This window comes from Tenrec ecaudatus, chromosome 2 (assembly GCF_050624435.1).
Source record: "Tenrec ecaudatus isolate mTenEca1 chromosome 2, mTenEca1.hap1, whole genome shotgun sequence".
Classification (NCBI taxonomy): domain Eukaryota; kingdom Metazoa; phylum Chordata; class Mammalia; order Afrosoricida; family Tenrecidae; genus Tenrec; species Tenrec ecaudatus.
In genome coordinates, this window is record NC_134531.1 from 62,606,957 (window position 1) to 62,633,352 (window position 26,396).

The 26,396-nt window shown below is 42.3% G+C and overlaps 1 protein-coding gene across 1 annotated transcript in view; it reads left to right on the forward strand.

Annotated features, from left to right (window-relative positions):
* Positions 1 to 26,396, forward strand: part of NLN (neurolysin) — a 134,487-nt gene that overhangs the window by 59,840 nt on the left and 48,251 nt on the right. The window contains exons 4-7 of the mRNA XM_075541098.1: positions 18,120 to 18,227; positions 22,023 to 22,125; positions 22,677 to 22,837; positions 26,218 to 26,353. Coding sequence (XP_075397213.1) covers positions 18,120 to 18,227; positions 22,023 to 22,125; positions 22,677 to 22,837; positions 26,218 to 26,353 — 508 coding nt within the window. The remainder of the gene's footprint in view (positions 1 to 18,119; positions 18,228 to 22,022; positions 22,126 to 22,676; positions 22,838 to 26,217; positions 26,354 to 26,396) is intronic.

Here is a 26,396-nt window from a genome sequence, read left to right on the forward strand (position 1 = left end):
GAGCATAGATTATCATTATTAGATAATATTGAATTATTCCACTTAGGTTTATGTTGAGTTGATAATTACATTCATTTCAAATTCAACACCAAGTGTATCTAAATATACATTTGTAGATCCAGGGCGTATTAATCATTATGAACTAAGGTTTCACTGTACGTATCCAAAATCCAAGTGTCTTTGAATTTCTGAAATAATGCAAGGGTTAGACTAGGTCAATCTAATTAGAAGCAAGTGGAATTTTAGTGGCTTTCCTATAAAAATCTGGGGGTTTGGGCCAGGATATTGATGGCATGCTGGTGATTCACATCAGAGTCCTTTCTGTCTGTCATCCTTACATTTTTCAGGACTTACGGAAATTATGGATAATGAATGTCCTAGGTGGGTCTGCCTTGAGTGTTTTTGGTCTTTTTATTCCCCCGTGCTCATCTTGATTTGCATTGTGGTCATGACTTCGCTTTAAAATTTTAATTTTCCTAAGACCTCAGCAATTCGATGGTAACAAACATTTTACCATCCTGAGCATTGTTAGTTAATTTTGCATGTTTGTTTCTGTAGACCCTCAAATCCTTTTTGTTCCTTGTTAGCAAATTCTGATCAGATTAAAAATCAAACGTTTTGAACAAAAAATGTTTTGTTACTTAACTTTTTATAGAATATATGTGCTCAAGATGTGTTTTCCCATGTCAGGCAAGCATTTTTCACGCTATAGTTTACAGTCTATGTAGTGTATGATACTTGTGCTGGCCCTGTATTATTATCACTTTATGCAAATAACACATGCCTGCTTCATTTGTTTGTCAACTGCTCCCTGCCCCTCCCAGGGGGGTATTGTAAGCATGCTACGCACCTCCCCCACCTTTTTAATAGCAACATGTAAAATAAAGTGACATGCCTACTTTACTAGCTAAATTGTTCCTTCCCTCCTTTGACCATAGTTATTATTCTGTGCGATTTGAATTGTTTACTTCTCTCCATTTTTATAATTTTTCCTTGAAATAATCAGATTTCCTTCTTAGCTCTGTGATAAACAAGTATTTTAGAACATTTCCCTAGAATTTCTAATTTCCCCTGATTAGCTCTGTTTTCATTCTGAATTCTAATACCTCCTTTGGATGTTGTAATCTCAGAAAGGTATTTCAATCTTTCTGTCATTAATAATTATACCTGATGCTTTTTGTTACTGTTTTCCCTTCTCTGGTTCCTACAAAGGCTGTTTATAGGTATGGAAGATTTATCACTTTAGAGCTCCTTATGATACGTTTTTGACCCCTCCTTTTTTAGTGAAGGTTTATACAGCAAATTAGGTTTCCATTTAACAGTCTCCATACTTTGTTTTATCATAATTATCTTTGTTTTAGCATAACCTTGTATAGATGTTAACTTACAGGTACACACACAGTTCTTTTTTTTTTTTTTTTAATTTTAACAATTTATTAGGGGCTCATACAATTCTTATCACAGTTCATACATATACATACATCAATTGTATAAAGCACATCTGTACAGTCTTTGCCCTAATCATTTTTTTCTCCTCTTTTCTTTTTTTACATTTTATTAGGGACTCATACAACTCTTATCACCATCCATACATATACATACATCAATTGTATAAAGCACATCCATACATTCCCTGCCCCAATCATTCTCAAGGCATTTGCTCTCCACTTAAGCCCCTTGCATCAGGTCCTCTTTTTTTTTTCCCCTCCCTCCCCTTTCCCCCCTCCCTCATGTGCCCTTGGTAATTTATACCTCGTTATTTTGACATATCTTGCCCTATCCGGAGTCTCCCTTCCCCCCTTCTCTGCTGTCCCTCTCCAGGGAGGAGGTCACATGTGGATCCCTGTAATCATTTCCCCCTTTCCAACCCACTCACCCTCCACTCTCCCAGCATCGTCCCTCACACCCTTGGTCCTGAAGGTATCATCCACCCTGGATTCCCTGTACCTCCAGCCCTCGTATGTACCAGTGTACAGCCTCTGTCCTATCCAGCCCTGCAAGGTAGAATTCGGATCATGGTAGTTGGGGGGAGGAAGCATCCAGGATCTGGGGGAAAGCTGTGTTTTTCATCGGTACTACCTCGCACCCTAATTAACCCATCTCCTCTCCTAAACGCCTCTATGAGGGGATCTCCATTGGCTGACACTTGGGCCTTGGGTCTCCACTCTGCACTTCCCCCTTCATTTAATATGGTATGTATATACATATACACATATATACACATACATACACACACTTATATCGTTGTTTTTGTTTGCATGATGCCTTATACCTGGTCCCTTGGCATCTCGTGATCGCACTGGCCAGTGTGCTTCTTCCATGTGGGCTTTTTTGCTTCTGAGCTAGATGGCCGCTTGTTCACCTTCAAGCCTTTAAGACCCCAGACACTATCTCTTTTGATAGCCAGGCACCATCAGCCTTCTTCACCACATTTGCTTATGCACCCATTTGTCGTCAGCGATCCTATCATGGAGGTGTGCAGTCAATGATATGATTTTTTGTTCTTTGATGCCTGGTAACTGATCCCTTCGGGACCACTCGATCACACAGGCTGGTGTGTTCTTCCATGTGGACTTTGTTGCTTCTGAGCTAGATGGCCGTTTGTTTATCTTCAAGCCTTTAAGACCCCAGTCACTATCTCTTTTGATAGCCGGGCACCATCAGCTTTCTTCACCACATTTACTTGTTCACCCACTTTGGCTCCAGCCGTTGTGTCGGGAGAGTGAGCATCATAGAGTTCCAATTTAATAAAAGAAGGTATTCATGCATTGAGGGAGTGTTTGAGTAGAGGCCCAAGTCCTTCCGCCACCTTAATACTTGACCTATAAATATAGACACATAGATCTATTTCCCCATCCTCCTATATATATTTGAATGTACATGTCTTTGTCTAGACCTCCATAAATGCCCTTTGACTCCTAGCTCTTTCCTCCATCTCCCTTGACTTTCCTCCTGCCCTACTACCATGCTTCATCACCACCTGGGCTAGAGTATACCTCTTCTCTAAGCAACCTTACCCTTGATCATTTCCCACCAGGCCTGCCACTCCCCCTTCTCTACCATTTGGGGTCCCATGTTTTTCCTTTGTCCCTGGGTTTGTTAACACCACTTCCCTACCCCCCCTACCCCCCCACCCCAAGTCCCCCCGGAACTGTCGGTCCCATTGTTTTTCCTCCAGATAGTTCATCCAGCCTGTCCTATTCAGACAGACCTGTGGAGTCACTAACATGCACAAAAACAAGACAGAGGAAAACAAAGCAACAGTATACAACCAGACAACAAAACAACAAAAACAAACCACTGACAAAGAACAGAACAAAACAGTTCACAAGAGAAAAGCTTGTAGTTAGTTCAGGGATCGTTTGCTGGCCCTTAGGAGCGTTTTCCAGTCCAGTCTGTTGGGGCACCACGCCCTGGCCCCAAAGTCCACTTTCAGCATTCCCTGGGGACCTTGCCACTCCATTCCCTTGCTGTTCCGCTGCACTCCCCCAGTGATTTGCCTCGGTGTGGTGGGATCAAGTCAGGTGCAATTCCCACACTGTGTCTCTGGTACTGTCCCCTGTATCGCCCTTAGTCACTGAGGGGCATCATGTCTCATAGTAGGGCCAGCCATGTTGTTCTCTCTGTGGACTGGCTGCTCTACTCAGGAACATCATCATCACGGCCTGGTGGGCCAGGCTGTGCTCCACTCTCTCCTCCTGCCCCTTCATCTGCTCCCGTGTGCTCTGATCAGATCACACACAGTTCTTAAAGATGATATTGCTTACTTCTAAGCCAGTCTGTTGGCTGAGAGGGGACTTCCAGAAGTGGCCTCAGCCCCAAGTTGACAGGGAATCTCAAAGGCAGTAAGTAGCCTGTAGTATGTAGTGCTCTAATCCAGAAATTCTGGCCTGTTTTAGGGACTTGGGGTATTCCACATTTTTCTCCCTTTCTATCCGGGACTATCTCTTGCCACACTTTAATTTTATATCTCTGTGAGAATGATAGAACTAAATGCAGGAGCAATTGTTAACTGTCTAGTATCACAGTGGACAGGTACGTATACCATGGTGACCTGAAAAGTAGCAGTACTTTCATCAGGTTTGTGTGATTGTTTGGGCTGTTTTGCTTATTCTAACAAGTCAGTTTCACCTTTGCTTTCATTATTGCCCCCTATCCCGTGGAGTAATTGCCCTCATACACGTGGATCATTGTATGAACATCTTCCACAATATCTGTTAATATTGCATCAGAAAAATAACTGATGTTTGCTTTTGCATTGGAAATTGGTAGGTGAATTGAAACATTGTTCTTGAGAAATAGATTTATTTACAAAGGCAGTGCTTTCACCAAAGCTAGAATGATCAGTTTCCATTTCTGCTAAAGCTTGACACTTTGATGAATGGTCAGTAATAGCCCATTGGTATGTGTGTGTCCACATTTTGTATTTATTCTTCTCTAATACTAGAAGTGAAATAGGACAACCATGAGGTTAACACACCCAACCTACCGTATAAAGTTGGACAACTAAGATCGCAGACTAACAGAAGGGAGCAATATCCAGGACACCTTACGAAAATGAAGATTCTCTGAATAACAGTAAGGTCTTAAGATGCCAACAAAGTAGATATTAATCCAACATAATACAAAGCCAGAACTGTGTTCCTTCCCACACACAGGTTCTTACACAAGTGCCACTTGTGCAGGTTTTGCTGTATTATCCAAGTTGAATATAAAATGTTATTTTTGTTCTTGTTATTTTTTACTGTAAACAGAAGAATAAAAAAGAAACCACTGCCATCGAGTCCATTCTGACTCATAACGACCCCTAGGTAGGATTTCTGAGCCTGTAGATCTTCACAGGAGCAAACAGCCCTCTTCTCCCTCCCAAGGCATGTCTGGTGGGTCGAGCCCACCAACCTTGCTTAGCTTTATCAATGATGTAGCGATGTATTGGTATCTTAGAGCAACAATATTCACTTACTGATCTCTCATAGTTTCTGTGGGTCAAGAGTCAGCTGGCTTATTCTGGCAGGGACCTGCAATTGGTTTCAGACACATACAGCCGAAGCGAGTAGGGACTAAACAGGCATCTCTTTCTGCAAGAAGTTTCAGGGTATTTCCACAGAGTGTCTTCAGTGAGCTTATTTGGACTTCTTCACGTCCAGGCAGGCAGCTTTAGGTTAAGAGAATTTCTCTCATGGAGGTACAGGTGTCCCAAGGAACCAGGCAGACATTGTATCACATCTTATAGCTTAACTAAGAAGTCACACAGAACCTCTTCTGCCACAATCTATTGGTTGGCCAGTTACTATGATCAGCCCAGATTCGGGGTGGGAAGTATCCATTGGTTTTTCAGAGGATAGTAAGTAAATCATTTATAGACTGAATGGATGGGTGAAATTAAACCAGTGCCCTGGTCTAGCCAGTGTTCTATGATTGTCTTGTCCATCTCCTAAGCTAACTGGTGATGCCACTTGACATTTGTATAAGCGTGGACCTCTCTCCTAGATCCTTTATACCAAGGTTAGAGGTAACCCTGTGTGTAAATGAAGAAATGATCCCTCAGAAGTGGAGACTTTCGAAAAGCTGCAGAGCTCATTGGTATTTGCCAGAAATGGTACAGATGCAACAGAAAACCTGTAAGGGAGGGATGTGTCGAATTTGATTCTATTCCGTCCCTCTGGCTTAGTGCCTGGCACAAATGAAGCATTAAGTAAATGCTCATTGAACCAAAGGGAGAAACCAGTTACTGGCAGATGCAGAAAACCGGCCTACAGTAAATGGCTTTCGAACCTGGGTTATCCGCGTAGCAACAGAATAAAGCGGGCTATCATCGCTGCAACCAAACCGTAAAACAATTCTTAGTGGATCCAAGTCTTAAATTAAAAGGCCATGCAGAAAAATTAGAGAGGCTTCGGATGGATTCTGGGAAGAGGGTAGAATGAACATATCACCATTCCAACCCTCCCCCAAGAAACACAAGGAAACAGTGCTGGCCGTTGGGAGACTACATCACGGAGTAGAGGAGACAGTGGGGCTACTGCAGATAAACCAGACCCAAACCAACAGCTCGCATGTGGTAGCGAATCACTTCTCCATATCCGTGCCACTGCCCCAGCGTATGTGGATTGCCAATTACTGTGAACTGGGGTAGTGGCCCGAGGGGCAAAAAATGTGTGTTCCTCTAGCCAACCCTGCCCTGGCTACACTAAGCGATAAGGTTCAAAGGTTCTGCCCTGAAATCAACATGGCAGAACTTCCCGAGGGTCTGTGTAGAATGTGTCAGCACTGACCCAAGCCAGTCACGGTCCGCTGCAAGCCCACTGCAGCTTGCTACCGAAGCCCGTGCAATGGTGTGTGCTCCCCCAGTGAACATTCCACAGAGCTCCCTGTACGCCCACGCACAGGCTCCTGAAACCAGTAGGACAGACCTTCCAGGAAGTTAGCTCTTGTCTGTGTGCTCGGTGTTGACTGAGGCTGATCTGAGCTAGGAAGTAGCCAAACATAGTGAGGGCTACACCCGCAGCCAACCAACTTTAAGGAGTGCTCTAAAAATATCAAGTAGACCTCGACTTGGAGCATGGCAGCCTCTTCCCCACTCAGACACTGTCCGGTGCAAGCCTGCTGTAAGTTACTGCAGAAGTCCCAGCCCTGAAGTCTGCTCCTACAGTGAGCACGCCACCCACACAGCCTTGAACTTGGGCCACTGAAGGTCAGCCTGCCCCACTTCCAGCTGGACTGCTATGTGGTCAGAAACAGGAGCCTTTGAGTGAAGCTATACCCATTCCACTTGTATTAGCCAGTCAGCACAGCAGAAGCACCAAACTCAGAAACACCGTAAGCAATGTCACGACAAATCACTGCATTGCGCTAATTAACTTACATAGGTGAGCATCTATTTCACTGACTCATTTATTCATTTATTACTTAGTCTGCCACTGGATTAAAATAGTATTTGACTGGCTTGTTTTAAAAGGACCCTGGTGAAAAATAAATTAAAATGACCATGGAGAACATTTATTTCCTTACGAGCATGGCTGGAAAGAGGGCTTATGAAATTTTCTTTGATCCTGGGTGGCGTCTTAGCCAGTGATTGAGAACGCTTTGCCAAGATGGGTTAAATATCAATATTGTGGTCATAAATGCCGACTTTTGGCATCGGGATGTTTTTTAGATAAAAAGATGAAGAAATTGCATTTCTTTTTTAGTTGTAAAACTAAAACTATAATTTGTTAAATTATGTGTAATTGTTGATATCAACAAATTCCATACTGTAAATTATGAAAACTACCCATCAGTTGAAGAAGCAAAACTTTAAAAATAGAATCGGAGTGCATTTATCTATGTAACAAGTTACCTATGTTAATAAGTAGCCAATCACTTTTGGGCATTTAACTCAGAAAACCTTAGCTGAATGCTTTAAAAAATTAGTATTATTATGAAATGCTACATCTTACAAAAGTGTCATTTTAACTCCATTGAAGCGTACAATTCAGTGACAATAATTTGCGTTTACCAAGTTGTACAACCACGTCTGTCTTTTCCCCAAAGTTTCCCGTCACTCCAAACAAAAACTCCATGCCTACCGAGCAATAACCCCTTATTTCTCCCCTCCTTCTATCTCTCTGCAGTGATAAATTTTTGTCTCCTCACTATTTTGTTTTATTTTATATAAGTGAAGCGATATAGAGGATGTGTAGAGATCGCGTAGTCCTATAAAGAATCAATCTAAGAAACCGACAGGGGCAGTTCTACTCTCTGCTGTTGTGTTGCTGTGAGTTGGTATCAACTCAGTGGTGGTGAGTTTGTCTTGTTTGGAAAAGCCCAATGTTCTCCACAGAAGAAGGCCAGGGAGCAATTGTAGCAGTTAAAGTTGAAGCTGCTGAAGAAAATTAAGACTTTCTCGAGATGAAAGTATGGCCTTGAGGATATTGCCCCTGACTTTAGACGCCATCTCAAGAACAGTTGGACTCATTGAGCACTCATCACCAAAGACCTAAAGAGTCATTGGAGGACATCATGCATGCAGAAAGCAAAAGGTCATTTTAAAAATAGGCTCTCTCTTGATTTCTCTAGTAGTTGGCAAACATCAGTGCTTGGTAAATAGATAGATCCAATTAGAATATGTCTTCATCCAGTAGCGTGCCCTTCTCCCAATGGCTATTCAACCTGTACCTCATGCGAAACCATACATCTTGTGACAACAACTTGAGTTGGTCCGTCAGCCGGCAGGCTTCTCTGTACCCCTCCTGTCTAGGAATGCACAGCGCTGCCTGAGAATGCTCTTGCCTCAATAGAGAACTCACCCTGAAGGCAGTAGTTTGAAAGGAACATCTCAGGACTACTAATGTAGTGCGTGCAATGACAGGAATTAGACCTCTACTTCAGCTTCTGAAATAGACTTGCCATCTTTTTTGGTCTTCTGATATTTTACTAGCAGTCTCAAAGTTTCTGAATCCAACTTTCTGAATAGTATCGAGAATAAATATTCTCTTGATCTTCAGAGATCCTTTCCCAGTATTGTAACTTCTGTTGTGTGTACACAAAACAGAAGATCCCGCAGAAATCATCCTCTATTTCCATACAGGAGGAGCTAGACTTGTTAACAGTCCTGTGCAGAAAAGGATAGTTGTGGGACAAAGGAGGGTGGGAGGATTTGGAAGGATTAATGAAAAATGTTTCATTTCTTAAACCGTAATGAATTAGGGATGATAATGTGCTTGTCTGGCTCATTAGCCAAAGTTAGAAGCTAAAGCTAAGAATTTGAATTTGTTGACACTGGAGACCAGTGCAGTCTTAGGAAGATCATTTAACTTCATTTTTTTAAAAAATATTTTATTTGGAGCTCTTACATATATCATAACATTCCATCAATCACATAAAAAAAACCAGTATTGTACAATTGCTACCAGTCGGTTTCAAAACATTTTCTTTCTTATTTTTTTGCATAGATGGCATATAATACTTTTAAAAATACCATAAACAATGTATTATTTAAGGTTAAGTATAATAGGGGATTTTTTTAAAGTGTAGAAAAAAGGAATTAAAATATCATGGCATCTTCACACTTTCCCCCACTTCTTTTTTTTTTATTTCAATCATTTTATTAGGGACTTATCCACCACCCATCTCGATCCATACATACATCAATTGTGTAAAGCACATTTGTACATTCATTGCCCTCATCCTTCTCAAAAATGTTGCTCTGCACCCAAGCCCCTGGAATCGGGTCCTCATTTTTCCCCTCCCTCTCCACTCCCTCATGAACCCCTGATAATTTATAAATTGTTATTTTGTCATATCTGGCTCTGTCCCACATCTCTCTTCCCCCACTTTTCTGTTGTATGTCCCCTTATCTGTAAACCAAATAAACTTTTTTTAAGTTAGCATATTCATACATAAACATGTTCTTTGAGTGTGTACACATTTATTTAAAAACTTTTTGTTACTGAAGGAAGTCAGGCGGAAACAAAGCATTGTTGCAACAGAGATTCAAACGGCTCCTGCTGTCAGGTTACATAAATTTAAAAATTGCCTCGCAGAGCTCTAAGCCTCCTCTTCGGAGGAAAAGCTTCCCCCAAAAGAAACTTGAAACCTGCTTCACATTCAAGGGAAGAAATTCTCGTTCCGGAAGGAAGGTGTAGCCACAGTCAAACAGTCTAGACTTTTTTTTTGCAGTTTCTACCTTAGAAAACCCTTGGGCCATAACTCTGGCTGTGCCTGGAGCTGACAGGAATGAATATTATTGTGATATCTTCTGGAACGGGATTTAATTTAGAAGCACATTTTAAAAATGCCTTTCTGCTACTACTGTGACTTGCAAAGGGGTGGGGGTGAGGGTTTGGCAATAATTGAGTCAGGATTTTGAAAAGTATCATTTTTGTGGAAGATCAAGTATTTTACCACAGCTAATTAGTCATATTTTAAGTAGGTGAAATTCCGGGCTGATTGTCTTCTCAGAACATCCTCCAACCCACTAATACTTGTATCACCTATTTGGGAAGTTAGGAGTTTTACCTGCTAGACCACAGGCTCTCAACCTTCCTCATGCCACGACCCTTTAATACAGTTATGTTTCGGTGACCCTTCAATCATAACATTGATTTCATTACTACTTCATAACTGTTAATTTGCTACTGTTATGAATCAGGCAACCCCTAGGAAAGGGTCATTTGACCGCCCCCCCCAAATGGGTCATGACCCACAGGTTGAGAACCGCTGTGTTGGACTCTTTGGTAAAATGTGGAAGTACTGTAAGAAGCTTTATGAAACCTCGCCTGTGAGTTATGAGTGTAACATGCCGAGTGCACTTCCACATCCTCGGAAGTAGCAGCCCTGCCACTTACAGGTGTGGCAGGTTCAGGCCCACCTTGTGTGAGCGGCTGTCCTGACCAAGCACAGCCACACGGTAGGATTCTGCCTCCAACAGACTAGGAGCTTTTATGAAACGTCTCTGTTCTGGGCTCAGGGTCATACGTGTCAGAGAGGAACCCCCAGGAATCCAAGTTCCCGTGCTGCTGCCGAGACACGTGCTGGACTTTAGTCATGGTTCACTTCCCTCTGGGCTGGCTCTCTGCTCCTCAGCTTCTTCTGTTTGCCTGCCTCCTTAACAACCTACCCAGCTCCTGCCAGCCCCTTCTCCCTGGGGATCTTCCTCCTCTGCCTCCCTCCTTCCTTCCCATTATGCACAGCTACTGCCTGGATTCTGTCCAGCCTCACAGCTGCCAGCCCTGCACTGTCTAGAGACTTCTCTTACCATGCCTCACACCTCAGGACAGACTTCTTGGCGCTATGAAGGCCAGCCTAGAACAAGCCCATTAACCACATCCGCATGAGCACTGGGGTTTCAACTGCTGCCATCCCTGAGGGAGTCTCCCCACGGCCCAGTCATCCTCCAGCCATCCGTGGGTCTTTCCAAGGCCAAGCACCTGCTCCCCAGGACACATCAGTACCAGCTGGAGAGGGGTCTAGTTCCGTCATGGCAACAGGCTCACAAATTCCCCAAGGATGCAAAAGGTTATGATGGAAAATGGAATCTAACCATCTCTGCCTCCACTGAGGATGAACTGAGAGGAAACTGCGTAATGCGTGACATCTGTGTCAGTACTGTAACACATCATTGTTTATTGGTCGGTAAAGTAAAATACAGTTTGTTACATTGAAAATAACATAATACAGTTTGTTATATTGAGTAGCATCTCAGCTAAAAGAACGAAAATATATACTCAACGGAATACTATGCATTGGTTTTTGTTTTGGTTTATGCATTGTTTAAAAAAACAATGAAGCCATGAAGCACTTCATGGCATGATGTGCCTGGACAACACTATACTGAGTGAAATTAGCCAATCACAGAAGGTCAGATATTGTACGAGACCGCTGTTATACTGAAAAAATCAAGACAAACCATGCTAAAGGGAACAGACTTTAATGCTTAACAAAGGAGAGAGTTAAAACAGCAGTCTTCAAGCGCAGACAGGTGATGGCTTGTGTGAAGGGGATATACAGGCAGGAGAAGAGAAATTAAAGGTGGGGGTTGGGTAAGGCAAGTGTGGCAGTTATATAATCTGGTGTCAATTTGGGATTTGAGAGGATTAAGGTGAAGGGGTGGAGTCTAGTCTGTCAATCAGATCATAGCCAAGAAGGCCTCTGTGTGGCATGGCCTTCTCCTGAGAATTCTGGGAATTCCTGAAATTTCCTCCTTGGAGGCAGGAAATACTTCTCTCTTTCTGCTGACTCCCTTGGAGATATTGCAGCTAACAAGACGCGCTTGTGTCCTGAGCTGGAGAAGCCACATGGACCTACCCTGGTGAACCAGACCTCTGAAGCTGGAGAAGCCATGTAGAGACCTGCCAGCACTGAGATGTTTACAATGCCACTGGATCCACAAGAGTTCCAACCCACTGACCAGTGATCCACCTGCATTCGACATCATTGCATGTATTTCATGAGTCTGAAGAGGACTTTATAGATTGGTATCGGACCTATGGGCTAATATTTGATTTATGGACTTGATCTGGATTGGGCTGACATGCTTTCTTAATGTACAATTGTTTTTTGTATATAAAGCTCTTTCCTATACATATGACAGTGTCCATGAATTTGTTTCTCTAGTCTACCCAGACTAGCACAGCAAGTTTTTTGGGGGATTGGCAAGTAACTTAAATTGTGTAATACTAAATTGATTATCTGAAATGTAAACTTTCACCTAATTCAATTTTTTTAAATGTACTAAAAATAACAAAACTATTACCTGCTATAACAAAAACTGGAAATTACAAAATTATTGCCACAAAACCTAGCACTACAGATAGCATGACCAAGCGTGGTTTATTCCAGGAATGTAGGTAGGGTTACATGTCAGACAGTCAGTCCCCATAGAAACGCCAATAGAACAAAGGGAAATAATAACATGATTGTATCCTTGGGTGTCTGAAAAAGCATTTAATAAAATCCAACACCCTTTCTTGATAAAGCCCCCAAAAAGATTAGAAGAGAGTGGAAGTTTTCTTGGTGTGGCACAGTTGGATTACTTGGTGTGACTCTGCTATCCGTAAGCTTTGTAACCACCATCAAATGACTGAGTGGGACTTGCACAAAATAACAGTATCTGGGACTCTTGTGAAGAGTTCTTCAGTTTTGCCATTCCAATTGGTACAAGGTAAGCGATCTCAGAAGTAGGAATGGAAAATCATCAGCCTGTGACTTGATTGATAGATTAGGCTCCCTCCCTACTTCACACAGGGGTTACTAGTTGACATAAACTCTAATCAGAACAGGAGGCTTATTACAAGCCTATGATATGCAGATGAGAGAATTTTACTTGCTAAAAGTGAGGAAAACTTGAAGCATTTGCTGATGAAGATCAAGGATTACAGGCATCAGTATGGATTACAACTCAGTGTAAGAAAACCAAAATCCTCACCACTGGACCAATAGATAACATCACGATAAACAGAAAAAACTGAAGTTGTCAAGGATTTCCTCTGTCATGGATCGAAGCAGCAATCAAGAGAGCAAACGATGCAGTGCATTGGGCACATGTGCTGCAAAGACCCTCTTGAAAGTATTGAAAAGCAAAGGTACTGCGTTCAGGACTAAGGTATTCTTGACCCAAGCCATCATATTTTCATTCACCTCATATGCAGGTGAAAGTTGAACATTGAATAAGGAAGACTAAATAAGAATCAATACGTTTCAATTATGGCACTGATGGGGGATATTGAAAGTAATGTGGACTGCCAAAAGAAAACACATGTTTGCTTTGGAAGAAGTCCAAACCGGTACTCCTTATAAGCAAGACTGGCAGGACTTCATCTCATATACTTTGGACATGTTATCAGGAGAGACAAGGCCCTGGAGAAGGACATCTTTGTGTGTGTGGGGTGGGGTGGGGTGGGGGAGCAGTTCTTATACAATTTATTCTCTTTTTGCTTTGTAGCTGTCATGGTTTATAGATTGATATCTGTATTGGGGTTTTTAAATCATTTTATTGGGGCTTGTGTAGCTTTTATCACAATCCATACATCCCTCCATTGTGTCAAGCACATTTGTACATTTGTTGCCATCATCATTTTCAAAACATTTTCTTTTTATTTGAGTCCTTGGTATCAACTCCTTATTTTTCCCCTCCCTCCCCCACTCTCCTTCTCATGAACCCTTTATAATTTATAAATTATTATTTTTTCATTTCATACACTGATCATTGTCTCCCTTCACCCATTTTTCTGTTGCCCATCCCCCAGGGAGTAGGTAATGTATAGATCATTGTGATCAGTTCCCCCTCTCTCTCCCCCCAACTTCCCTTTACCCTCCTGGTATCCATGCTCTCATGATTGGTCCTGAGGGGTTTAATCTGTCCTGGATTCCCTGTGTTTCCAGCTCTTGTCTGTATCCTTGTATATACTCTGGTTTAGCTGGGTTTGTAAGGTGGAATTGGGATCATGATCATGGGAGCGAGGAAGCATTAAAGAACTAGAGGAAAGTTATATGTTTCATTGGTCTATACTTCACCTTGACTGGCTCATCTCTTTCTTGTGACCCTACTGTAAGGGGATGTCCAATTGTCTACAGATGGGCTTTGGGTCTCCATTCTGCACATCCCTCAGTCACACTGATTTGATTTTTTTATTCTGGGTCTTTGATGCCTGATACCTGATCCCATCGACACCTCCTGATCACACAGGCTGGTGTGCTTCTTCCATGTGGGCTGTGTTGCTTCTCAGCTAGATGGCCGCTTGTTTATCTTCAAGGGTTTAAGACCCCAGACGCTATATCTTTTGATAGCCAGGCACCATCAGCTTTCTTCACCCCATTTGAGCTCTTGGTATCAGTTCCTCTTTTTGCCCCTCCCTTCCCCACCCTCCCACCTTAGTGAGTCCTTGATCAATTATATATCATTTATTGTTATTCCGTGTCTTACACTGTCCTTTGTCTCCCTTCACCCACATTTCTGTTATTCATCCCCAGTGGGGGTTAGGTGGAGGTCTACATATCCAACCTTGTGATGAGCTCCCTGTCCCCCACCCCACCATCCCTTCACCCTCATGAGATCACCACTCCCCCTATGTTCCTGAGGGTTTTATCTCTCCTGAATACCTGTGTCAAGAGCTCTTATCTGTACCATTGTGTGTCCTCTGGTAAAATCAGGCTTTTTTTGGTTACACGCTGTTACACAATCGTTTCAAAACCTCTAACTAGAAACCTTGATTAACAGTCTGACCTGGTGGAACGAACTCCAAATGCACTATCCCCCTCACATCAAAAAAACCAAATGAGCATCATCTTGATCTTTGATTTCACTTGATGAGCTTCTTTAGGGCAAGGGGATGATGGCATCTCCACTGGCTTGATTGATGTTTGCTTTTGGGGTGGCAAGAATAGCATCATGTCTCATCACCATAAAAAGACTGGGTCACTTGGGAGCTGTTCTTTCAGAGGACAGCACGTTTCCACCTGATGCTCTTTTTCCTGGTCAGTCCGAACCCGAGACACAAATTTTGCAACCACCGTTCGTATAACCAAATCTTCTGTTAAAATTCGGTGAACCAAGCTCCACGGTGGTCCAGATAACGTCCCATCTCTTCGAGTACAACTACATGAATTTTGTTGACATTTTTATCTGTTCGGACATCCAGAACGAGGTTTGTCACCAATCAACGTACCTTTTGTGAAATGAGAAAACCACTTGTACACTTGACTATTTCCCATAGTGCTGCCCTTGTAAGCTGTGTTCAACATCACAAAAGTTTCTGCAAAATTTTTCTCAAGCGGGAAACAAAATTTCACAGCCGCACACTTCTCTTCAATCGGCCATCACAAAAAAACGAAATTTGAAGGAAGCTGCTTTTATGAAAAAATGTACTGTGACCATAAAGCACCTTCCCAGGCGACGCCACTGGATCCACTAACTCAGAGCCAGTTGCTGGGTGCTCACCTAGCGGAAAATATGTGTCCTATGAAATCTCCACCTGGCAGAGCCTTTTTCCTTTTTTTCTGGGGGTTGGGGGGAAAGAGGGGTGGGGGAAACCCTCATAGATATGTTTACCATGACCGAAAAGAAAGAGAATCTGCTTCTTATGTATAACCAAATGCCTTATGGGGTTTAGTTCCTTTGTTGGGAGGGCTGGTGTCACGATTTCATGAGACACCAGTTAATTGTCTTCGTATGTTTAGTGTTTCTGTTTTGCCTCGGAGGTCATTGCCTAGTAGCGCTTGGGGTCTCAAAGCTTTTCAAAGGTCACCCAAGTTGGTGTCTCTGCACCGGGAGCAACAGGGAATGAAGGAAAGGCAGGGTATGACATATGTGGCTGATTGTCTCCGCGCACAGCTGCTCTCCTTGCCATGAGACCAGAAGCACTGGATGATGCCCAGCGACCGCTGCTGGACATTTGGATCCAAGATTCCATAGACCAGTCCTGATCAAAAGAAGGGGAATGTGGAATAGAATTTCAAATTGTCCTAAAACCCAGACTTTCTGGAGCCATGAAAGCTGGGTTAAACCCCTGAAATGAAAGTTAATCTTTAAATCATAAACCAAATATATCCCCTGAAGTCTTCTTAAAACTAAGTAACAGTTTAGCTTAACTAGTAAAGAATGTCTGCGGTAAGCATTGCGCTCTTTGAAGGGCAATCTACATGGAGTCAAACTGACAGCATCACATCAAAGATTCGGTTAGGGAACCCCGGTGGTGTAGAGGTTACACACCGGCTGTTAACTGCAAGGTCAGCACTTTGAAACCACCAGCTGCCCCGTGGGAGAAAGACAGGACGTTCACTCTCGTAATGAGTCAGGGTCTCAGTAGGGAAAGGAAAAAAACATGATGTTGATATATACAAAAAATCCTTTCCCTCAGAATTTCCTTTAGTCTTTAGAATAATTTATGTTTTTCAGCCACATTTACTAAAGTCTCAAGTAATTTTTATCAAAGATGAGTCCCTGAGTCATTGAAAAATTCTATGTACTTTACATGCCAGTATTTTCAAAGCTGTGTAAATAACTGAAAGCTGTACTACCAATATGATCAAATTATTTTATTAATTAAAAATAAACGTAAACATGAAGAAAAAGAGTCACAGTCTCATTAAGTCACAGGGGCAGTTTGACTAGGGTCATTATGAGCAGGCATTCATTTGAATGATGGGATTTTTTTATTTGGTTGTTTTTTTTCTTTAGGGAGCAGTGAGTTTATATTAATAGAAGAAGTACAGATCATCAAAAGGTTATGAGAATGGTTGCACATCTCTAAAATTTCCATCTGCGTTACTGAGATATACATGGAGAAACTGCTACATTGGTGTATTCCTGTGAATATTCTCAACAATCACAAGTACATTTCTTTTTCTTTAAAAAAAAAAAATAGCCTAACACGCACCATCTAAGATACAGACTCTAAAGCTGAATGCCACCCCCGAGCTTCTAAAAGCTGATTGATTCGTTGGAAAAGCCTAGACCTCTTGGAGAGACAGCCCAAAGCTTTCACAGGGAAGGTCGCAAACAGGAGGTTTGAAGGCTCCAGAGAGAGATGGCTGGGTTTGGCTCTCAAGCAAACGAATCCAGTAACCCTGCTGAATGTGTATGGATTCCTTTTCCTCCCGGGCACCATGAATCGAGCGGCCATTCAGGTGGACCATGTATATTCTGCCACCTCGAGAGAACCAGCTGGAATTCTTCATTGCCATGCTGTGGATAGAGGAATTTCTGGTCTTTTCTAGGGTCCTCCATTCTGGTGGAGGAGGGTTGTTTGTGTTGCTGCAGGCATTGACTGTTCACATGTCATTCTCTCTGCTGAGTGTTGACCAGCTACTTGTTCTCCAGATAGGTGTGCAAATCTTGCTTGGTTGTCCCTTGACAAATGGCAGGAAGCCACTTTTGATGTGTTAGAAACCTGTTCCTGGGCTTTTATCCAGATGTCCTTGTTTGTTACTTTAGCAAAAGCCTTGTTCTGTTTCATTATTTCCCAAAGTGGGCGACATTGCCGCCTCAGGGAGCTGGAATATTTCTGGGTGGCTGTAAAAGCAGATACTTACTCTTTACCTGGGAATTATAAATTATAGTACAAAGGTTTTTAAGTCAGAAGTACACTGGGTAATTTTTTCTCTTTTCTGAAAAGGAGCCAGTAGACAAAAAAAAAAAAAGTTTGGCCCCTGTGCTTTGCATATGTTTTGACCATATCTTATTTCTATGTCTGATTTTCAAATAGCCGCAGACTAGCAAATGATAAAAAATGTAATCCATGTGATTTGTGATGAGGGGTGTGTGTTGTGGAAAAGATCACTGAGTCATAGAGAATACTCAGAAGGCGAATATTCAGAGATTACGTTATTATTGACCCCACCTTCAAGTGGTACAGTTACTCTTGATTCTGATGCAAGACAAAGACATTCTGGGCAGCTGGCTTTTTGTTTCTTTCCTGCATGCTTTCTTTTTCCCTTTCTCTTTTAAATACGCAGAAGCACATGAAATCATGACAGACAGCAATGAAAGTAAATCTTCAAACGTGCCTGCCTCATAATCAATCACCTGTGTGCTTCCTACCCCAACAGAGATGATCAAGACATTGGCCTTGGCTTCATAGTTTATAACTGAGTCCTGTGAGGTTTGCAACCAAAAGGGTGGTTATATTCTTTCATTTCAGGAGACCTGTGATCTGGAGAAGATAAAACCTGAAGCCAGAAGATACTTGGAAAAATCCGTTAAAATGGGAAAAAGGAATGGGCTTCACCTTCCAGAACAAGTACAGAATGTGAGTTTATCTTATCTCTTCTCATTGGGGAAAATAATGAGTAAAAAGCTAAACAACAGGAAATAGGTACATTGTCATAAAATAACCCATAATACATACAAAACCATTTACAATCTATTTGATCCTCAGTGGTTTTCCAGTCTACAACTTCTGTGAACATTGTAGTGACTGGCAAACCGCTGACCCTTCATTGCTCTTTAATCCTTTAGCAGTTTCCTTGGAATCAGGGGTGTTGGAGTTGTGTTGTGCATGCTTTCCCTGTTCTGTCTTACATCCTTTAAGCGTGAATTCCAGGTTTTCATCATGAACTTGTATCCTCACTCCCCTAGCCATGTAGAGATCGCATACGATTATAAAACCCTTGTTCATGCCGTACTTTAAGCCAGCACTTTGGAACGGAATGCCCTACATCACGAAAGTCCCTTAATGAATGTGAGATCAGCTCTTGAAAAGTGCTTCTGTGAAGAAAGCTGATGGTGCCCGGCTACCAAAAGATATAGCTTCTGGGGTCTTACAGGCTTGAAGGTAAACAAGTGGCCATCTAGCTCGGAAGCAACAAAGCCCACATGGCAGAAGCACACCAGCCTGTGCGATCACGAGGTGCCAAAGGGACCAGGTATAAGGCATAATCAGAACAAAAAATCATATCATAGTGAATGAGGCGGGGAGTGCCGAGTGGAGACCCAAAGCCCATTTGTAGGCCACTGGAGATCCCCTTACAGAAGAGTCTCAGGGAGGAGACGAGCCAATCAGGGTGTGCGATGTAGCAACGATGACGCATACAACTTTCCTCTAGTTCCTAAATGTTTCCTCCCTCCCCCCACCTCCCTATCATGATCCCAATTCTACCTTGGAAGTCTGGCTAGACCAGAGGATGTACACCGGTACAGATAGGAACAGGGAATCCAGGGCAGATGATCCCTTCAGGACCAGTGGTGTGAGTGGCGATACTGGGAGGGCAGAGGGAAGGTGGGTTGGAAAGGGGAAACCGATGACAAGGATCTACATGTGACCTCCTCCCTGGGAGATGGACAAGAGAAAAGGGGGTGAAGGGAGACATCGGACAGTGCAAGATATGACAAAATAATAATTTATAAATTATCAAGGGTTCATGAGGGGGGGTGAGTGGGGAGGGAGGGGAAAATGAGGAGCTGATGCCAGGGGCTTAGGTGCAGAACAAATGTTTTGAGAATGATGAGGGCAATGAATGTACAAATGTGCTTTACACAATTGATGTTTATGTATGGATTGTGATAAGCGTTGTATGAACCCCTAATAAGTATGAGCGCCTAATAAAACGATTAAAAAGAAGAAGAAGAAGACAAGTGCTTGTGAAACGCCTTCTTCTGTATTAGACAGTCATAGCTTTCATTATGGGAAGTAAACTCAGCTACAGTGTTGACCTCATTTTTCTTGAGCAGGAAAGAAAACCCATGGTTTGTTTCCAGGTCATCCTTGAGGCCAGCAGAACTAGAAGTAAATGTGAAACAAATCTGCATGAAGTGATGTCAGCACGTTCGATAGGTCCCTTCATCCCTTTTCTGTCTGATTCGTTCAAGATAGAGGAGGGACGTGACCCATGGAACTTGACTGACCCCTTCCTCTCCTTGTCGATTCTCTCAGTCTCTTGGGAGCACAAGCACCAGATTAGTTAAGATGCAGTTGGTTGTAGCTAGCCATACTCGGTGTGAATTAGTTTAAGCAATAGCAGAGATGTATTTGCTTGTATGATTGCAAAGTTCAGAGGTAGATAGGCTTCACAGTTAATTTGATCCAGATGCTTACTGTCATTGTGAACCTGATTTTCCTATATCTCTACTCTGTCTTCTTTATATCAGTATTTTTTCCAAAGACTGACTTCTATTCTTTACTAGAATGGCTGCAGACAGAAAAGAAAAAAAAAATGTCACCACCCAGAAGGACACAGAGAAACCACATCAAACCTCCACTTGTGTCTTAATGGCCCTGATTAGATTAGACGTCTAATCCTGAACTTTGTAATCAGGGGAATGCCACCAGGCCTGGATTATTTGAGTGAGTGATTGAGAGGATTTATGGGATTAGGTCTCACCCGTGGCATAGTGCTGCACAGTGGAGACAAGGCAGCAAGAGCGTTGGAAAACTGCACTGAACGGCGTGTATGATAACTTGGTGGTTTCAAACATTAGCAACCTCAGAATTACCTGAGAACTGGTTAAAATTCTCATCCTTGAAGTCTGTGGCTCCTTCTAGTGTTGGGACTAAAAAATTTAACTGCTCACTTTTGTAGGTGTTGCTGAAGCTTGTAGTCAGAGCCATATTGTGAGAATGAGAGGTTTCACTTCATTATCGTGCTTGGTTTTCAAAAACTTGGTAAAACTGAATTCCTACTTCCTCTTCTAAGCAACCACAGAATTAATTACTGGTTTGCTTGTGTCTTCCTTTACTTCAACACCAAGTTATGATTCCTAATTTTGAATTTAAAGTATGTTCATTTGTAATACAGAGGGAAAAAGATAAGACTTTCTGATCTTGCAAAATGTTATACAACCTTAGAAACCAAAGAGCCAGTGAATGAATGAGTGAGAATTTATATTCAGCTGCTTCATTCATTTGATCACCCAGCAAGTATTGAATACCTATTCTATGACAAGCGCTCTTTTTATTACACATCCTAGATTCATTGGTTCTTTTTTCAAAATTTAAAATAATATCCCACTTGCCTTTCTATGATTGCTTTCTACGAATACACATGCACATAATCTCGAAGACTTGGGAGCTGTTTTATCAAGCACATCTTTAAGAAAATACTTCCTGCGGAGGGAGGGGGGGGGGGAAGAGGACCTGATGCAGGGGGCTTGAGTGGAGAGCAAATGCCTTGAGAATGATTGGGGCAGGGAATGTATGGATGTGCTTTATACAATTGATGTATGTATATGTATGGATTATGGTAAGAGTTGTTTGAGTCCCTAATAAAATGTAAAAGAAGAAAAGAGAAAAAAATGATTAGGGAAAAAAAAAAAAAGAAAGAAAATACTTCCAATTGGGCATCCTCTCCCAGAAGGATCACAAGGAAGAGATGAGCCAGTCGGGGTGCAGGATAGCACAGATGAAACACACAACTTTCCTCTAGTTCTGTAATGCTTCCTTCCCCCTACTATCATGACCTCAAGTCTACCTTACAAATCAGATTAGACCAGAACATGCACACTGCTACAGAGAAGAGCCCACAACACAGGAATTCAGGATAGATAAACCCCTCTGGGCCAACAAGGAGAGTAGAGATACCAGGAGGATTAGGGGTGGGTTGGGGGAGGAAAGGGGGAATGGATCACAATGATCAACATATAACCCCCTCCCAGGGGGACAAATAACAGAAAAGTGGGCTAAGGGCTACAGAGGATTACGTAAGATATGAAAATAATAATCTATAACTTATCAAGGGTTTGTGAGGTTGGGTGGGCAAGGGAGGGAGGGGAAGAAATGGGGAGCTGATATCGGGCTCAAGTGGGAAGAGAATGCTTTGAAAATGATGATGGCGGCATATGTGCAAATGTGCTTGACACACTGGCTGAATGTATGGATTGTGATAGAGTTGTAAGAGCCCCCAATAAAAGTTTTTGGGGTTTTTTTTAAGATTAAAATAAATAAATAAAAGATGCGATTAACAAAAAAGAGAAAGAGACAGAAAAAATACTTCCAAAGGGTTGGGCACAGAAGCCAATCTTCATATCCAAATGAAATTACTTGATGGGTTGCAATAAAAACTGGTTTCATTTTACCATTGAATGCCCTGTATTTTTATCTTTGTTTCAGGAAATCAAAGAAATGAAGAAAAGAATGAGTGAGCTATGTATTGACTTCAACAAAAACCTCAATGAGGATGACACTTCCCTGATATTTTCCAAGGCGGAACTGGGTAACATTTTGTCATTTTTGTAGATTTAATGAAGTCACTTAGAGAAATGATGTCACTTTGCAGTTTCTTCAATTTCCAGATACCAAACATAAAGCGTTTGGAAAGTATTCAGTACCTAACCTCTATAATGTCTTCTACCAAAAAGACAACCAAATCAATCCTAGATTGTAGACAATAAAATCATGTGCTTTTACTAAGGACAGTCAGAGGCAATTTCCCTTCTTCTCTGGTACCTTCTGCTGGTGTATAACGACCTTCAGCGCCTTTAGATTTCATCTGCCGCCTTACATCGTGCCCTCCACTGTAAATTAAGCAAGTCTCCTTCTACTCTGTCCTTGGAATATTTTGACTGACTTTGAAATACCCTCTCTTAATCCACCTGGCCTCTAACTGCCACCTTCCATTTCAATAACATCTAAAAGTTATTAGTATAAGGGGTGTCACTGTTACTTGAATCACAATTATCCACAAAATTCCAAATCTCCTGCCAATTCTAAATAAACCAGTAATGAGTGGAAACGGTGATGTATTTTCCACATTGTGTTTTACAGGTGCTCTTCCTGAGGATTTCATTGATAGTTTGGAAAAGACAGATGATGACAAGTATAAAATTACCTTAAAATATCCCCACTATTTTCCTGTCATGAAGAAATGTTGTGTCTCTGAAACCAGAAGGAAGCTGGAAATGGCTTTTAATACAAGGTGCAAAGAGGTACTGCAGATGTTATCTTCTGTTGTTGTGGAAGATTTGGAGATAAAGGTTTACATTGTCGACATGGGAGACATCTAGGCATAGACTGATGTTCCTATTTGTGTCTGCACTCGGTGTTGTTCTTTGCCTCTCAGTCGTCCAACCTGCAACATTTTTAGTCCTCTGGTCGGCGGCGGTGATTTCCCTTGGCGTGAGCACAGGCTTTGCTATTCTAACCAAAATAGAATGGGTTATTCTAGCGCTGTTTGCTTTTATGTTCCCTATTCCAAGCCAAGGTTATACTTGTTCAATCTGTGTGCTAGGCAAATAACCGATGAAACTGGATAATTTGAAGAAGAATTCAGCATCAAGATCAGAGGAAGACTTATTAAAATCCTGCCATATGCAAATGCCATAGCCTTACTTGTTGAAAGTGAGGGAAATTTGAAATACTTGCTGATGAAGATCAAGGATTGCAGCCTGCCATCTGAATTACAGCTCAGTGTTCTTTACAGAATCCTCACAGCTGGACCAATGATACTGTCATGACGTTGTCAAGGATTTTGTCTTGCTTGGATCCACGGGCAATGTTCATAAAAGCAGCAGTCATGAGAGCCAAGACGTGTTGCACCGGGTACATCTGCAGCACAGGACCTCTGGGTGTTACGTTGATGATGAACGTGCACCTGTCCCCAGCCATGCTGTTTTCAATCATCTCGCATGAGCAATGAAATTTGGATATTAAATAAGGAAGACAGAAGAAGAACTGGTGTATTTTAAATATGGTGCTAGAGAAGAATATTAGAGGTATCACAAACCGCCAAAAGGACAGATTGTCTTGGACAAATTACAGCGAGAATGCTCCTTAGAGGAAGCACAATGAGACATCATCTCAGTTACTTTGGACATGCTGTCAGGAGAGACCAGTCCCTGGAGAAGGACCTCATGATTGGTAATGTAGAAGGACCATGAAGACGAGGAAGGCCCTCCACAAGCTAGATTGACACAGTGGCTGCAGCGGTAGGCTCAAAGATAAGGATGGCTTGGGACTGGCCAGTGTTTCATTGTGTTGTGCATAGGGTTGCTATGAGCTGGAACCGACTTGGCAGCCATCAGTCCAGGACCAGTGCTGCTTCCAAGGTCATGCTACTTGTCACCATTTCCTGACCCGCTGAGCAGCGGGGTAAAGGAGAGAATAGAGAGCAAGCACCTGCAAAGCAACAGACCCAGAAATGGCATGCATCCTCTCCTTTCACATCGCCTTACTGAGAGATGGCCCTAACAGTGGTTATTGCAATGGCTGTCAGTAAGTTGCACACCTATAAAAAGCTGAATTGGCACAAATGGTGTAATAGATATGTTTATATCAATGAACTAGGGGGGAAAAAAGAAAACAGTGTAGCTGCTAAGTCTGGTTATGTATGGGATATTTTTCCCCGTATATGGAGGTTTAGGGTCATGACTTCTTGGAAGATCCTAATAATTAATTAAATGGCCTAATAATGTATGTATTGTTTCTAGGATCTTAAAAGCTTGCAAGCAGGCATCCAACATACCACAAATGGTGTGGGGTCACCTAGAGCATAGGTTCTTGAACTTGATTTGGCCTACTGCCCCTTTTCAGAAGAAAAGTTTGAAAAAAAAATTCAGTGCGCCCCACCCCCACCCCCACCCCTCCAGCAATTAAAAACTTGTGCTCTGTAGTCCAAAATCTAGAATAAAGTGTAGGGATCTGCTTTTGCACCCCACCCCCTGGATCTTTCCAGCACTGCCCCCACCCCCAGGAGGCAGTGTCACCCACGTAGAGAAGCAATGAGTGACTACAGCATCCAAGGACAAGGAGTGGCAGGAGCCGCAGGGCAGCCGTGGAATGCGTGACCCATTTTGTCCAGAACAACTACTTCCTCTGTCGTGAGGAGACCAAGAATGACCCAGTGGTTCCCATCAACCATGACTGAGCCTTTTGATAAAAATTCCATGATGAATCCTGATCAAAGAAGGGGAAATACCGAAGAGAATCTCACCCCTTCTAGAGCCATAGAGGCTGGATGAACCGCTGAAGCTATGGCCCCGAGAATCTTTAAACTTGAGCCCAAAAGATTTTCTGAGGTCATCTTAAAGCGTAACAGGAGTTTAGCTTAACTAGTTTGAAAATTAAAAGTCTGCTCTGATTGAGCATTGTGCTATCTCTATGGCAGTGGTTCTCAACCTGTGGGTCATGACTCCTTTTCAAGTCCAATGACCCTTTCACAGGGGTCGCCTGATTCATAAAAGTAGCAAAATTACAGTGATGAATTAGCAACAAAAATAACTTTATGGTTGGGAGTCACCACAGCGTGAAACTGTGTTAAAGGTCGTGGCATTGGAAGGTTGAGAACCACTGCTCTAGGGGATGAATTAGATCGGCACCTTGGGTGCCATGAGTCTGTGTTAATGAGGGAGAATGGACTCAGAAAAGGAGGGGGAGAACGTGCCCCGACTCCGTGTCCTCAACATCACTGGTACCTGTAAGAACTGTTGGTTTACTTTGTTTTCCTGTGTGTGCTCTCAGCAGGAACAGCAAAATCAAATAGAAAGAAAATCAAATAGTTAAAATGCAGTGTGAGTATTCTTAGTCCTCACAATGGTTGTCCTATTTTGAATTCTGTCTTTGAGATGAAATTGCAGTTAATGAGGTGCTATATCTGCAGGGAGTTGGGAGAAAGCTCTAAGATGGGAACAAAATTTTTCTCTAGAGATAAATTGGGAGCCTCAGTGGCGTATTGGTAACTCGTTTGACTGTGATCCTCAAGGTGCACATTTCAAAACCAGCAGCTGCTCGGCAGGAGAAAGATGGGGCTTTCTTCTTTCCTAAAGGGTAGAGGGAGGATGGGTTGGAAAGGGGGAAACTATTACAAAGATCTACATATGACCTTCTCCCTGGGGGATGGATAACAGAAAAGTGGGTGAAAGGAGACGTCAGACAGGGCAAGATATGACAAAACAATCATTTATTAATTATCAAGGGTTCATGAGGGAGCAGAGAGGGAGGGGAAAAATGAGGAGCTGATGCCAGGGGCTTAAGTGGACAGCAAATGTTTTGAGAATGATGAGGGCAATGAATGTATAGATGTGCTTTACACAACTGATGTATGTTTGGATTGTGATGAGTTGTATGAGCCCCTAATAAAATTATTTTAAAAAATTAAAAAAATAAAAATAAATAGATTGACTATCTCAGAAACCCCCAGGGCAGTTCTGCTCTGTGCTATAGGGTGACTTTGAATTGGGCTCAACTGGGTGGCAGATGACTTGCTTTTCAATGTTCTCAATGGAGATTCCTACGATTTTTTACCAATTTCAAATTTCACACAGTACCCTTCTTTTTTGTCCTTCATCAATTGATTATTGTTATTTCCTAGGAAAACGCCATAATTCTTCAGCATCTACTTCCACTGCGGGCCAAAGTCGCCACGCTCCTTGGCTACAACACTCATGCGGACTTTGTACTTGAAATGAACACAGCAAAGAGCACAAGCCGTGTGACAGCCTTCCTAGGTGAGGTTTTCTTTCCTCTTTTTTTTTTTTTTAAATCACATGT